Genomic DNA, 17285 nt, shown 5'->3' on the forward strand with positions numbered 1-17285 from the left:
CTGCATGATATTTAAGACTGAAAACAAACAAACAAACAAAAGGCAAAAGAATTACTAAAAAAAAATATCCATAGTGAAAGGACTTAGATACCTAGACTTAGCATAACCCATCATTACATTTTTCTTTTCCATTGATTGCATTTATTTTAAAAATTGATATACGACATTATGGGACTAAAAAGTTAGCTACATTTTTGGTAATGGCACTGTGCAAGTGTATGATCACTGTTATGACATTTCACCTCTGTCTGGTCATTACTTCTCAAGTCTTTTGTTCATTATCTCTTTAAAATGTAAATTTCTCAGGACAGGACATGCCTCCTACTCTGTTTTGTACAGTGTATAGTACTCCAGACACCTTCGATAAAGCTAACTGCTGTAATAAAAAGGGTAGGAGATAGGCGAGAAAAAAGAACACATGACGGTTTCTTAGAAAAGCTGTCTTGGGATGGACACATTACTCAAATGGTCAATTCGCAAGCTAGTAATGCAAGTTGCCTTAGAAAGGGATCCACAAAATCATTTTAACATGCCAACCCATCATATATTCTGTATATGACATGTTTCAGAGGAAAACTATTTTAGAGAATTTAAAATTTTTATTGATACAATTTTTCATATGCTTTTGTCTGTAAAGTCAGGAAGTTGTATGAGGCTCAGGGGAAAATTTTTTAGAATCCTTCTAAGGTTATCCCATAATAGCTTATTGATAAATGGTAAACTGGTATGTAAGGCTTAATATCCTGGAGGCCTTCAAGGGCAGGCAGTACGTTCTTGTGTATCTTGCTGGTAAGCTGGGCATCTCCCTTCTACAATATTGTCAAACTTCCATTTACAGCCATCTAAGGACCAAAGATATTGATGCAGGCCTGAACACTGCATGCCTTATGTCTCTAGCCAGTATAATATCAGCCAGCATTTCATATTTGCAGGGAGATTACTGGGAGCAGCAACATGGAAAGGGTTTTCAAGGGGTGGTTTATTACAGAAAGGTGGCTGGTTGGGGTAGTTCAGAGCACAGAAGCTGGTTGTGCTGAGAGAGAACAGTAACTACACTCATTAACAAGCACTACTGAAGACCTTGCTATAATTTCCACATAGCTGAGACAGGCAACAGAAGATCCAAGAAGTGATTGTAAAATGTGGAACTAAAATAGGAAAACATTGCACAGTTTTACCAAACTTGCACCCCATGCTATTGCTGGGTACGATGTGTTTGATTCCAGAAAAACGGAATGCAAGAAATATACAAGAAAAAAAAAAAAGTAGTTAAGGAAATGTTACGAAAAGGTAAGCATCATAACTTGTTATGATCTTGATTTAAATTAGTAATGTGGTTTGGACAGATTAGTATAGACAAAATTAGTTACATTTCAAACAGTCTGTAGGATGAGTTGGATATACTACAAATCTACTCTCGGGAGTTTTATCTACATGAAGTATAATTTTTCTTATTCATTATCCTGAACAAGGATTTATTGCAAGAGGTCTTATTAACAGATGAACAAAACAGTAGCACTGAAAATATCGGTTCAATTCTAATTAAAAAAAAAAAAAATCATTAGAAATCTTTCTGCATGCTGTATAAATTCTAAAATGAGAGTGTTCTGCATCTGGCTCATGTTTTCTTGAAAGAAATATCTTTGTTCAAGGACCACAGGACTGGCCATAATGGATCAGATCGGGAATCTATCAAGGCCAGGACTCTGTCTTTGGAAAATTGTTACAAAGAAAACCGAAGGAAACTGAAAGTTTACAGAACAGTCTGGCTTCCATTAAACTCTCATTAAAGAGTTGGCTTTTACCCTGAAAAATAAGTGTTAAAGGACATTAACTGTGGATAGCCATATTGTATAATTATACAATACTCCCCATCCACCTAACACTCAAAATCATTACTGTATCATTGAACGTATAGATATTGAAATAGAAAAATTTGGGGGTTTGCTTTGTGTTTCATTACATGAGATACTATTCTAAAAACTGAATAACAGCCACAAGAAAGAATATCTGTATAACCTACTCCTGAATTATGCATCTGTTGGGTTTGATAACATTCCTCGTTAACGCATTACATATTCTTCTCTCACTCTAGAACTATTCAAATGCCCTCCAAACTAACCAACTTCTATTAATTTACGTTGCAGTATATACAGTGCACTTTCAGGTTCCAAATAACAAGAAAGAGAAACTCTCCTTTAAGAATAGTAGAGGTGAAGGTTGGTTAAAAATAGACAGTTGTTGTTTAACTTCCTACAAAAACAACTTCAGTGGAAGAGGTGCAAAATGAATAGGTATGCTTTGAATAAAGTCTGTTTCAAGGAATACCTCTCCCTAAAATAGTTTCTATCTTTACCATAAATGAAAAGATAACTTTGGGATGACTTATGTTGTCACTTCCACGCCAGCTTAAAAATTATCCCAAGAACACAGCTGAAGATGATGTTAACACACTAAACACTTTGATCTCAGTTTTAGCTTGCTCTACCTGTCCTGTCCTGGGACACAAAATTGTTCTTTGAAACATGAAGGAAACTCATCTGAAAGTAGAGTTAATATGGACTCCTGAAACTTATGGTTTCCATGGTGTGCTGTAAATAACGGGTCCACCTCCCACCAGTGCTACCCTTTAGTATCCTCATATGTGTGTCCACCCACCTCTCAAATAATATATGATCAGAGACGGGCTACAATTGGCCAGCATAAGGCTGCGTATTTCTTCAGTTCTTTTCACCACTTTAGATTCTAGAAAAAATGAACTTGGTTCCAGATGATGAGTGTTCTTTTTTGAGCGCTTAGATTCAGTAGTTTGACTCATTATCGTAATTCGCATACACCAAGATGCAGCTACATCCAAATCTGGCATTTACTTTGATGTTCAAATCAAATGCATAGTGTTTGGCAACTATACGTGCAGAATTTAAATTGACTGATCCATTTATCTGAAACTGGTATGTGTCCAAGACCACTCACAGATGTATCTACTGGTCTAGTAGAAATTCCACCGAGAAGAAAAAGACACATTAATCACAGCTGCTCCAAAATGACATATATATTAAATATTGTGTGTGTTAAGACCATCCGCATAGGTCATACATGTGTCAACAAAAGTTAAGAAAAAACTTCAGGTGAACTGATGGTGAAAGATACCTGCAATTCCATGAAATTTCAGGTATTTTTCTAGTTGGAGGAAGGTCCTCCTTTCAGAGCAATCAGAACTGCCCCAACAACACAATTTATGGCTAAAACTTCATTCCACATGAGAATTCCGGTTCTTTTAAAAAAGAAAGAATGTTGCACAACCTGGAGAGGTCAATAGCCTGACTAGACAAGATAAAAATGCCCTGGTCTCTCAGAGGAATTGGAAAGCAGAAAGACATGTTGTTAAAAGAGATCCTGAAGAGGACCTCATTCTGTGAGGTCTCATACCTGCCAGGAACCGAAGATACTGCTAATAGCTTGGCCTCTCAGAATTACAAAAATAGTATCCTTCAGAAGGACAGCCACAGAGAAAGAGAAATAAGCATGCTGTTGACTGGCACCTGCAGACTGGCTTAGACTCAAAGGACAGTATCATCAAAATGAAAGAGCAGAATTTCTCAATAAAAGCAGCGAGTTTCACCTGAATCAAGATCCATCAATCTTCAGCATCACAAAAAATTAACTCCAGAAATTGTTGGGACATCCTCAAGTAGCCTATTCAACTATCAGGGCTGTACCTTGATAAAAGCAGGACAGCTTGAGAAGTATCACTAAGGACAGATTAGTTGGGAATCCTAAGGATCTTCCATTGGAATATGTACCGCTTTCCCATTGCTTTCAAGTGACTTTCTCAAATGCTAAAGGTTTTTGCTTACTGACAAGGACAGCCCATGGCTTTACGGCGGGAAGAACCAGCTGGCTCCAAGCTCTAAGGCTCGGGCCAGAAGCAGGTGCTGATGGCTGCTTCCTATGCAAGGTTGGCAAGTCCTTAGCTGTGGCTGGGAAGAAGAAACTTTCTGCTTGTGAGACTGCTGCCTCTGAATGAAATAACTTGAGGATGACGAATACAATTGCTTGTTGAATTTCATATTTAGAGTAGAGCGTCCCCCTCTACACAGCCGAAAATGTCACCTGGAAGCAGACAGATTTATATATTTCAAAATTTCTACCACCCCAGCCATTAGACTGCTACATTCCTTTCTTTTAGAGGAAAGCTCCTTCACCTGGAAACTACTTTAGCATGGAAAGCAAACTGGCTCATACATACATGTTTCCCTAACGTGACTGCACACATTGCTGGTTTTGACACAGAATATGAGGTGTCAAATGAGGGTCTGAGGACTTAATAAGCAACATTTTGACATTGTTACTTATCATGTATGTGTTGGCAGTACTTCTAGTAAAGTAAAGGTTTAGTGGATCTTTTCTGTGGAGAATTAAAAAAAGAAGTGTAATGACTAGGACAGGTAAGTTCTATTAGCTTAGAATACAAACCTATAACAAAGCAATTTCTCCACATTGCTTCCCCAGGAGGTCAGTATTTAAACAAATGCTATTGTAAATCAGAATATGACCACTAATCCTCAAAATATAGCTTAAGGAGACACTTCCATGTGGCTGCAAAATTATCAGTCAAAGGCTGGTGTAAATGGGATGGCTTGCACTTATAAATAAGGAAAGGTTGTAGAGATCAGTTAATACCTTTGGGAAAACCATGGATGCTTTTATGTACCTTTCAGGTATTTTAGGTACGCTGCAAACATGTTTTTTTCTACTCCTTTTCCAAGCTCCTTTCCTAACTTTTTGACAATTATTTGGAAAATTATTTAGAAATTAATAAAATACTTTTGCAACCCTTACATATATTTATGACCCATTGCATATGCTTCATAATATAGTGTACGTTTAACTTTACTTTTATTGCCATTCATAGGAGGGACACATTATGTTTTAATTTTATAATTAGTAAATTTAATCAATGGGAAAGCCCAATATTATTAATTCTAAGGTCTTAACTCTAAATTCTAATTAAAAATTAAAATATAGATTTTAATCAGTAACACTTTAGCAGAAGTCAGTTCTAAAAACCTTCAAAGCATATCTCAATGCGTAAAGCAAAAATCTTTTTGCGTTGTTTACTTATACATAGCACCTTTTCAGTAGTCTTAAAGAAACATCAGTGAGTTACGTTTATTCCTATCAAAGCTACAAACAGTAGGAATCCCAGTAACAGAAGATTATATAACTAGTTGGAAAGAAGAGAGGGCTCAAATGTCTCATTTTGCTCTTCTTTGTTGAAGAAAGTCAGAAAAATGAAACCACTTAGATTTGTAATCAGATGTGAAACTCTCTTGATGGAATAAAAATATTATTTGAGCTATATAAGCAGGGTAAAGGAAGGTGTTGATAGAGAAAGATAACAGGAGAAAAGAAATAAGGTTGAAACTGCAGTTTTGAAAAAATGTTGCTATGTAATAATACAGAAAAATATGTTAATGTAATAAAGATACTGCCAATTCTATTCAAAACCCCCAAAACTATGTTTTTAAGATTACTTCCTTATAAAAAAAGTTTTAAAAACAAAGTCAAAAGCTGTTCTAATGCAGTTTCAATTTACTTTTGTACAGCTACATGTTCACATTTTGTATGTATTTTTCTTAAGCAGCTCCAGTATTAAAATAATTACTAAAACATTTGGACTCATATGGACTGAAAAACACATCTACTTTTAGTCTCTGCATTTATTACGTTATATTGCATATTTTGGACCTTGTTCTCACCAACAAGGAGGGGCTGGTGGGGAATGTGGAGCTCAAGGGCAGCCTTGGCTGCAGTGACCATGAAAAAGGATGGAGGTCAAGACTGTCAGGGCAGGGAGGAGGACACACAGCAAGCTTGCTACCCTGCACTTCAGGAGAGCAGACTTTGGCCTCTTCAGGGGCCTGATTGGTACAGTACCATGGGATAAAGCCTGGGAAGGAAGAGGGCCCAAGAAAGCTGGTTAATATGCAAGGTCACCTCCTCCAAGCTCAGGAGTGATGCATCCTGACAAAGAAGTAGTCATACAAAAACACCAGGAGGCCTGCATGTTTGAACAAGGAGCTCTTGGACAAACTCAAACGCAAAGAGGAAGCCTACAGAGGGTGGAAGCAAGGACAGGTAGCCTGGGAGGAATATAGAGAAATTGTCCGAGCAGCCAGGGATCAGGTTAGGAAAGCTAAAGCCCTGAGAGAGTTAAATCTGGCCAGGGACATCAAGGGATTTGTCCCTGCCCATAGCAGCGGGGGTTGTAACCAGATGACCTTTTAAGGTCCCTTCCAACCCAAACCATTATATGACTCTCTGATATTTTCTTGACAAAGTTAGTTTGGAGCAGCCTCCAGACCTCTCTACAATACATGATCACAGGGTTTTGAACATCATCACAGACTTAATACTGGCTCCTTGACTATCCTTCCCTTTTCTTCTCTTTCAGGTACTCTTTGCTCAGACTCAAATTGATAAACACGGGAAGAAGCAACACATACTCCTTAGGCAAATACAAGCTCTTTTATATAAAAACCTCTGTCCAAGAACTTTACAGCTAATACCTGAACTTATCCGTGCATAATAACATTCAACTAAATACCTGCAGATAAAACCATATTGAGTGGCTCCATATGTATCAAGTCAGGATTAAAAAGGATATTGCCGCAAATACTACACTACAGAAATAACATCTGTAAGTCAGACAATGTCCCCAACAATGTTTCTTTGCCGTATAGCTTATGAGACCCTAACAGTACAGACTGGTTAGATCAGATGAAACAGAGAGGTTATCAGGCTTTCTCTTGCAGTCGTATGTACCACCATGTATGACCCTCTCAACTAGTCAGATCTAGTGATCCTGTTGCCTGGGCAAGCTGGACCAGCTCAGTGATTCAATGGTACTCTAACTCACAGAAATTACTCTTGCTATGGACACAAAACTGCTAAATCTGACTAAAGGGGGCAGATGAGACTATATGATAAGGGCAGGTGAGAAAGGTCCGCATCAGCTCACATTTAGGTGTTATCCATAGGGATAACATGGCACTGCAGCCTTACAATTCACCATAAGGACCGTAACAGGGGGAGAATCCCCAGTATATTTTGGCATAAAAGGCTTTAGCATGATCTAACAATGCTCTGAATCAGAAACTGGCTACATCTGCCCCAAATAAGGCTTGAAATGTAGAGTCATTGAATAGACCTTAGCTGGACTGGAAAACAAAATGTTTATTGCAACCCATATATTTTACCTGCATCTTTATTTGTAAATATCTCTGTGAAATTGAATTGTTCTGAATTTACACTGATTTAAAGAAGTTTTTGTGAACATTTCTGCCTTCATTCTACTTCTCATCAACTATATAACTAAATTTTATTCATACTCTTATTTTTGCAGCTCTTATATAATTGTATTATATTATATGTTTTTGCCCTAATACTGATTATTGAAAATGCACATGCAGTTCACCTTTAAAAGGCCTTCAGAAACATATATTAATATTACTCTGAAAATTGAAAGCCAAATTCTGCAGGTCTTTTCCTCCAGTCAGTTGAGTTTTGACCTAAATGTATCCAGCAGCTGACAGCATTTCAGGACACTAACTGAGGAAAGAAGTCAGAACTCAATTTTGCTTGTTCCTGGCTCTGCTCTTGCTGTATGACCTTGGGTAAATAACCTCTCAATTGTCCACCTGTAAAACTGAGACAAGACTACACACCCACCTTATTGGGTTATTCTGAGCTTTAATGTTTATGAAGTGTTACGAGAGGCTCTGGGAAGTGCTACAAAGTGAAAAGGGTTATCAATCACCGTCAGTAAAACACAAGCTGCTGAAACATGGTGAAATCTGCCTTCCCTCCTCACAGGACATGTTCTGTCTTGCGCTGCGTTCTAACCACTATTTGTAATCTTAAAAGTATCCCAGCGCTGCATAGCATAAGGAAGGATAAATATCCCTAAGCATTCTGAGAGACTACCAGAAAATATTTTCAGTCTTAAGAAGTGAAGACGGTTGTAAAGTATACGCTTCTCTTCTAAATACCTGCTTGTTTTCCATAAGAGGAAAAAAGAAAGCCATTTTTGAGATAGGATTCCTAAATTGCTTAAATAACTAGACATTAGCTGAAAGCAGCACTAAATATCAATTTAAATACTTGGCTCTCAATTTTCCTTTCATTCATAATGTACTAGGTAAACTGTACTAAAATAATTACTTGCTTATTACTCATGAATTTCAGTGCAGCGGCTGAGACAATGTAGATAAATAAGATGATTAATTGAAACAGAATGAATCACAACAAAATATGTTGTTGTATAAGGTATGATTAACTCCACAGTGATTCATATCATTTCAGATAACAGGGCTTTTATCAAAGACGGCTGCAAGGTTGGGAAATGATTTAAAAGCATTTCATCTTAGAGAGCCACTGCAGTTCACAAGGGAGGGAAAAAGGAAAAAAAAAAAAGAAAAAAAAAAAAGAGAAGAGAGGCAGAAGCAGATTCAGTGTCTGCAGCTGAAATAGCCTTGGGCTGTTTCAGCATCCTTCCCACAGCACATCTTTACAACACGCCATTGACATTATCAACCTCCCTTGTGCTAGAGACCCTCTCATTTTCCAGTTGGCCACAATTTATTAGATATCCCAATACTGAGAAAGTTAATTCTATGCATTAAGCAGCAATATTACAATGACATAGCTTTCCTATAATTGAAAACACAACCCCTGCACCAGGAAATAAGTGTCAAAATTCTACAAAGACATCAAAGAAAAATAATATTTATTTTTCCTCCCTTCAAAATTACAATTTTTAATTCCCAGACACCCTCCAAAGACTGTGCAGCAACCTTAAATGTAGGATTTATAAAAAGAAATTGCTATCTGTTTACTGCAGTTTAGAAAAGCAAACACCAGCAGCAGCTGACCTTAAAAACCTCTACCTGTTAAAATAGAAGAGAAGATGAGATGTCTCCTTACAGAATTTTTTCCCATGTGTTTTTAATAAACTGGGTCAGAATAACTGACTACAATTTTTAACTTAACTGCAGACTCCCTGTAGGGGACTGTGCAAACCTCAGTCTCTCACTCAGCCGATGAAATGAAGATAACTACCCTCACCTGTGGGGCAAGTTTCTGAGAACTTCTGAAAGCATAACAAAAAAGGAAAATACTGGCATATAAATTGAAATGCAAAACACCGTCACCCAACTTAATTTCATTTAAGATGATTAATGTTTCTGAAAGCTTAATTCAAAATTAATAAAGATGTAGAAGCTGAACGTAAAGGTTGAACTCATAAGGAAGAGAGCCTGCAAACAACTACTGACTGAAAATAACCCCTCAATATGGGCCAGTTCCAGTAAGCTAAAAAGAAAGAATGAAGGTCTCTTGAGGGCTCTTTACATAACATATATGCAAGTTAGCAGTACAGTAGAATGAGCCTCTTCAAGATACTCAATTTCAAATACAGTCTAGTATTTGCCTTCTACTAATAATTTCAAACATTCAAAAATAATTTTAAATGCTTACTTGAAAATACTTCTAACAGAAACAACATTTTGGTGGTATTTATGGCACGACCAGCCATCTTTTGCTATGTTCCTTACTTGGTCCCATCTGATACAGAAGAACAGACTGAAATGTTTGTCTCCATTCCATTATTTCTTGAAAGTCAAACTGTATTTCCCTTCCTCCACACACCAAATTACATCGGCCACCTGATTTTCTCCTGTCTCTTACCTCTTAATCGTTTCCTCAGAATCAGACAATTCACCAGTGTGAAAGGACATTCAGGCAGAGAGGAAAACTATCTGTTAGGTCTATAAACGGTAGCAATTACACTGGTGTAAAATCAGATCAATTCAGTTACGCCATTATGAATGCATACTAGTTTAAAAAGAATCACCGAGAGGCTCATTTATCTTACAAAAGTGATTATGTCTCATTCAAGATTCTTGTGTGCTCTGGGCAGATTCCTGTGCCTGCAGGTATCAGTCTGGTCCCAGGTGATAATCCAGCAGACGAAATTTGCAGGCGGGACTGAAGGTTGTCCACAGTGTCATATCTTAATGTAATATATTACAGTATGTGGAGTGAAGTTCTTTACAAAAACACGTTACAGGTTACAGAATGGGAATAGACCAATTTGTTTGGAAACTGTCATTTAGGTGTAAATCCTAGTGTGTTGAACACAGTTTTAGGCCAGAAAACTTAGCAGCATTTGCATTCACTCCCCTGGTTAAAATAATAACAAAACTACAGACTGACTGCAAGTTCAAAATCAGGACCATGTTAACCACTGTTACCAGTGTTAGACTTACTGTTTTTCCTTGCCATTAAAGAGAATTTTCCACATCATTAAAGAGACTTGCCTTTATAAAGGTTTATAAAGGTTCCTAAAGGCTGTGTCCAAACCACATACATTTGTAGGGATGTTTATGCTACTATTTCATACCTCACTTGAAAATATTTTAAATTAAGCAGGCACAAGGTACCATTTTGGTATAGTTGTAAGATGAAATGGTGACAAGACCCATGTGACACCTTATTGCACACAAAGGCACCCATCTTTTTCAAGTTCAGGATTCATAACTCCAGAACCATCACTGCTTTTTAAAACATAAAAGTCTTACATGCAACCGTCTTTTTTTCCAGCACATTTGCTGTCACACCAGCATCAATTTCCCAATGAGCTTGCAGAAGCATCTGTCTTTGCAGAACTTCAGCTTACAATCCTGTAATTAATTTGTTCGGAGACTGGGTGTTCAGAAGTAACAGCTCTTTCCACTAGAGAGGAAGACGATCTAATTTCCAAGAATAATTGTTATCTTAGTTTTCTTTATTATATTTGTGCTTTAGAAAAATCCATGATTTCTCCTTACATAACCTCCTCAACTTTTACTGATTGCTGCACACTGTATACGGCAAGCTATATTATTTGGTTACGGTTTTTGTTGTAAAGGAATAGATGAGGAGCTCAGCATGCCTGTAATTCTAAAGTTTCTAAATTCTAAAACTTTTGGTGTCCTGCCTACATGTAGGAAGAGAACCCAGATATCTTTACCACATCAATATCTTAACAAATATTCCTCTGAGTCATGAATGACTGCCATATGCAGGGATGAATCATGTGAAAGCCTTGCAGTGCTCCTTGAATTATGAAGACCTGCACAGAAAAGAAACCGCTATCCAGCTGCACGTCCCAACATACACAGACTGTTCCCCCTGAAGTAGTTCCTTCCCTGAGGAGGTGCCATTGTAACTCACATCTTTGGGGGAGACTGGAAATCAAGTTCAGATTCCTGTGACCATTATTGACTTCGATGGGTCGAGTCTATCAGAGACATCAAGCTTTAGCTCTAACTGGGAAAGGAGAAAGAGGTCTGGAAAAGAAGTATGTGCAAATTTAGGCTCCTTTACTTGCCTAATATAATTACGGTGTAGGAAACATTCCGTAACTCTGTGTGGAGATATAATTTTAAAAGCTTTCACTCCTTTGACCATTCTGTTACTGAAAGTTACTTTGAGTTGTAAAATATGTATTCTAAGGTGAGCTTTTACAAAGGGATTAAGCAGCAACTTGTGACAAAGCAGTTATCATCAGGAGATAATTGACCTTATTTGAGAGTTAAGCATCCTGAGGCAAAGTAGAGTGTGCTTAATCCTGGCAGGTTAATTATCCAGTGATTATGGTAGCTTGGAAGGTATTATTGCTAAGAACCATTTGCAAAATGACACTATTAAAAAAACCTTAATTTAATAAAAATTAAAAGCAGTGACAATAATCAAGTTCTCCAGTCATGTATTGCTAGATAATGACTGCAGAATGGCCCTAATTGGTTAGCAGCAATGAACATATAATTATTCCTATTCTGAATGTTCTGTACTAAATTTATTATATGAAGTACAGTTAATAAGAATCAAAAATCCAAGAGAAGATGTTTAGCTAGTTATAAAAGGGATTTAAGCAAATGATCAAAACACCAGTGGTCACTGAGCTAATGCTGAAAATGATACATGTACTGAGTTGTTATCACAGCGTTCAGTGTCTCCACTGCAGCTAAGGGTACGCTGGCATTTACATTCTAAACTAGAACATTTATTCCGAGAGGTTTATAACTTGCCCATTTTAATTACCATCTGGCTGAAACTTTAAATAACCAATCTCCATTCAGATGTAAATTTTTAAGTAGAAGATGTAATTTAAAATCACTTTACCAATTGTTTTTAGTTTAGGAATGGCAGCAATTTGGAATTTTGCTGCTCCTGGATGTTTTTGTATTACTCAAAAAATAAACATCTCGGTGCTTAACAATAAAATTGTATTGGTCTATAATGTGGAGTGAAGATAAATATAGGGAAGAATAAAAATCATGTCTAAGAGTATTGTTTGTACTAATAAAGTAACAACCACAGCACTCAGTATGCCTTGCTTATATGTTAACTTATGCACTTGCAGTATTTAACTAAACTAGCAAAATTGATGGAAAATGTAGCAAAAAGAAGTCACCGTAAATATGCAAAAATTTGGTGTTGGCTAGCTGCAGTAGTTCATTGCCCATCAGGGCATTCATAAACACAAAAAAAATCCTGAATGTACTTGTAGATGAAATTAACATAGTTGAAAAAAACCCACCAAAGAACAAAGAAAGAAGCTACTAGAAGGAAGAACATGTCAGAATGAGCTTCTCTTGAGTTTTGCAACTACTCCTTACCACAAACCATATGCAGACAGCAGAAATAGTGACAATCACAAGATACAGCAGCTACTAAAAACTAGGAGTACACCATGCCAAGAGTGTGGTTTCAAGTCACACAGAAAGACAAGAGAACAAACCACTGCAAATAGCATTTCAACAACTCGAAAGCAGCAATGGCCAGCTTATGTAGCAGAAAGCTGAGGCTAAAAAATGACCAGGGATTCAACTGATTAGTGTAAGTAACAAAGCATAAGAGGTTGCTACTCTGAAGTGTGTGTGTGTGTGTATATATATACACACACACATCTCTCGTACTGCCAAGTTTAAGGGTGATCACTTAAGTTTTAAATATAATCTTTTACCCTGAAAGACACCAAAATGCTTCAGAAATTACACACAGAAAATCCAGGGAGTCTTTCAACTTTAATACACACAACAGTCCTATACAATACTTTATGACAGCAGGTGAATAATACCATAGCAAACTGAAATGGCAGGGGAAATTAAGGTAGTACGAATATAATTTCTAAAATTGGAATGTCATTAGTACAGTGGGCTTATAAGTGTGCAATTATACAAAAAGTAACAACCTATGTTTTAGCTTCTGAAAGACAGCACCTAATGAACCATTGTGATCTGAATTCTCCTAAGAGGGCAATGGGGCCAAAGAGATACAGGAGACCAGCAAGGTTTAATCCTAGAAGTTTCTATGAAGCCCTCCCACACAAATATTGGCTAGACTTGGTATTACTTAATTTGTGAAATCTGACAAGATTTTTTTGTTGAGATTATATTGCTATTACATCAAAATATTCAGTAGCATCTTTGTGAGAAATGTATTGTGAAAGACAGAATAAAGGTAACAGTTGGCAATAGCAGCAAAATGTCTGGAAAATACTTCTTCTGTATCTTTAAGGTTTCCCTTATCCTACTGCATCTAAAAAACATTGCAATTTTCTTTATTTTAAAAATAGGGTTTTTTTTAAAAAAGTCCCATATCTGTAACAATGTTAGCCCCTAATGTGGACGTGCAGACAATAGCGTAAAAACTGATGTGTTGGTGCAACTCCCTGTGTCACAATCAGGAATAACCACTGACAGGAATAAGCTGCTTTTCCATAATTTTCCTGTACTAACGTAGTTATCTTGAGAGACAAGCCCACCCTACATTTAGGTGTGTCACACTTTCAAAGGCTTTTTTTTAACCTTTTTCTGCTGAGCAAACTAATACATATTTAAGAGCACTTTCTGAAGTGGAAAAAAATCAAAAAGTGATAGCACTACAATGAGTGAAATCTGAATTCATTTGGTCTATTACCATGGATTTCCAGCCAGAATTTCATGCAATCTGTTTGCCAACTGTTGCATAGCAAAGATAAGCCTTCCTTAGATAGACTGCCAGTTCATCTACCATAAAATCAATGAGAACCTCCTAAACCAATTAACCACTTCTCAGTTTTTTCATCCCAGTTCTCCCCAGAGCTGTCTTTATCACAGAAAAGGCTATTAATAGCAACAGTATAGGTATGGAAACAAGTTAGAGAACCTCAGCAGATCTGCAGTAGCCCTTCATAGGTTTTCTTCCAGCAGAGAGTTAACTTCTGGGTGAGTATATCACGCACACGGACAGTTATTACAAAGCAGCCAATGTGCTGGATATTTCCTCTTTTAATTTAGAGTAACTTGTTCACGTATCTCTACACTAGAATGAGCTAGCTGTAAACCTCTAAAAGGTCAAGTGACATGTTTGGCATCTACTGAAATATCAGTCCTGTGACCATGGATTTCATTTTCTAGTGACACTTCACATGGTCAGTCTTTCTCTATAAATAATGGAGGACCAGGAAGCAGACACAAACAGCTAGGTGCAAGAGATACAAATGCTTCAATCACTTCCGTAAGACTCACCGTCTCATTTCCAAAAAGGACGTCAACATAAGGCATGACTTTCATCATAGGCTCTTTGTAGAACTGGCTGATAAATGGTGCAGAAAGGTTCAAGCTGAAGATCTTGTTGTTTGCAGAAGCCTGAGCAGCCACTTTTAATACTGCTTCTGGTGACACCGTCAGGAAGAATCCCTGCAAGCACCGAAACAAATCAATGTATGTTATTGATTTCATATTAGGAACCACATGAAGTATGCTGCTTCTAGAAGGTCTCCCCCAGCCCACCTTTGTCATACACGTGCACAGATAAAAACTTCTGGAAAATATTGCCTTTGCATTAAGGTATTATGAAGGTGACAAAGAAACCGCATATGCCTAGAGTCATAGCCCTCCGAAACTAAACATAACTCCCTACCTCAGCATTCCATGTAGTACACCGTCCCACGGCAGCTAAGACTAATATTCGTATTTTAAAAGGTGATATATTGTAATTGTAAACGCCCCTTTTTAGTAATAGAGTCAATCAGACTGTGCTGCTTAATTCCAAAGTCCAGTACGATGGCTCTATACACAGCTAGGAGATTAATGAAATCCCTTGCCTGAAAAATTATTACCTTGTTTATAATAAATATGTTGAGTATGCTGTCATTGTAGTAGTTGCTATTGTTTTGCAGGCAAAACCTAAGGGTTTTTACGTTTCCGCACATGTATTTTATTTCACTCCCTCCTAAAAGTATTGTTCTTTATTCTGAATATGAACACTCAAGTAAGTATCAATTGTGAAACAAAATAAACAGAACTCAACCAGAAATGACTATTTCTCTACCAAATTGTGAATGCCGATTTCAACCCTCTATAAATAAAAGTTCAAGGTTGCCATTTTGAATTTAGCATTGCAGATTGTTACCTCAACCACACACGTTCCAGGAGTTATGTAAAGATCCCCTACAGTTTCATTAATCTACTAATTAGACAAAGGCTTAGTTTTTACACTAATTAAACAAATTTTGTATGTTTCGTTTTTATAATCCTAAAAGCAATTTTACTAACTGTTCTCAAAACTCAGTGAATAATAGTAATTTTCAAGCAAGAGCAGCAAGTGTTAAATTTAAGGCCAGAGATAATGCCTAAGGCACAGCAACAAACAACTTTGAGGGGGCTCTGATAAATAAAACACGATCTCAGTCCTGTCTGTAACATCACCACCATGACACTCTAAAAGGTATAATAGTGAAATAGTCTTATTTTTCAGTTTTTATCCATTTTATTATGTCTTCGGATCACAGAATATCTGTATTTTTATCCTGCATATTTCAGCTAACAGATCATCCTAGGCACTCTACTCACTGGAAAAAATAATATAATGAAGAGTCTACAGATTAAAGACTACTTAGAAACTCTTTCTATTTATTTCTCCTTACTCCATGCTCTCCAGTCTAACAAATACACGACTGATTTCAAAATCTGGGCACGATTCGCTACATGACAATAAAGGGCGCAAGAATGCTTTGCATCTTGTGGAGCTACTCAGTACCTTGAACGACTGGAAGACTGTAAACATCCAAGCTTCTTTGCTATTTTTACATTCTGAAGAATTAAAATGAACAGTTTATATAACATCTTGTCTCCATAGCAATCTCTACCATCTTTTAGTTTTTCGTTTAATGAACCGAGTTGGATTTTTTAAAAACTGTTTCAAACACAAAAACCTTTCAAGGCTAACGTGTTGCCAGCTGTGGATAAATCACAGATTGCTATAGTAAATAGTAACCTGGTCAAATAATTAGGCTTCTTACCAATTTCAGGCTGAAAACTTCATCTGAACTAAAATACATCTGATTGTAATTTAAGGTACAGAACGCTATCCCCATGAGATCTAACTCAGGCCTGCATCCAACCCCCTTTTCCTTGGAAAGGCAACATAAAAGTACTGAGATGCAGATAGGAGAGCTTGCTTTTCAGATCCTGCAAAGTAAAGGCCAGGAACTCTCAAAGGCTACAGCTCTGTCTTCTGGGTTTCCTAAAAATCACTTCTGACATTTAATTGCAGTCTTCCAAGAGTTTCTTATATTTTCATTTAAATAACTCTTTGACATTAAAACATCTAGAAATTAGGAGCTGTGTGTATGAGAGCTCTTGTTAAAACTTTGCCAAATATAACATTTCTTTGCAAAAGAAATGTTGTAGCAATACTGAAAAAAAAGTAGCAGCAGAATTCACACAATGGAATTAACAAAGTAGGAAGAAAATGCATAAAATCTGAACTGAACAGATCCGGGTTTAAAGAAACCTAATTAGACACACCCCCACACCCCGTTAAGTATTTAAATTGAGTTTGTCTCTATTTTTAGTGGAATTCCAATTACAGCTATGGCCAGTATAGTTACAGGAACAAAGCTTCCTAAGTTTGATTTACAACTAGGTAAACCACAGACCACACTATTGCAGCATGCTACAATTCTGAACGGGAGTGAACTCCCCTAAACCAAACAGGTTTTCTTCTGTCTCACTGGGATTCACAACAAAGTCACTCCGTGGTTCCTCAGAATCACAGCCCACACGCTCTTGCAGCCGCCACTGCATTTTGTCCAGACAGATGCATACAAAGGAATGTCTAAGTCAACCACTCCTGCCTACTCTAAGAATTAACTGGTAGCCAACATTAGCTTTGAGTGTGAGAATAAGCAT

General features: G+C 37.1%; 1 protein-coding gene across 2 annotated transcripts in view; it reads right to left on the minus strand.

Moving 5' to 3' along the window:
* ADK (adenosine kinase) overlaps positions 1-17285 on the minus strand; it is a 298671-nt gene that overhangs the window by 70845 nt on the left and 210541 nt on the right. For both annotated transcript variants that reach the window (XM_074590930.1, XM_074590931.1), the window contains exon 7: positions 14619-14789. In XM_074590930.1, coding sequence (XP_074447031.1) covers positions 14619-14789 — 171 coding nt within the window. The remainder of the gene's footprint in view (positions 1-14618; positions 14790-17285) is intronic.

The sequence above is a fragment of the Larus michahellis genome, chromosome 6 (assembly GCF_964199755.1).
Source record: "Larus michahellis chromosome 6, bLarMic1.1, whole genome shotgun sequence".
Taxonomy (NCBI): domain Eukaryota; kingdom Metazoa; phylum Chordata; class Aves; order Charadriiformes; family Laridae; genus Larus; species Larus michahellis.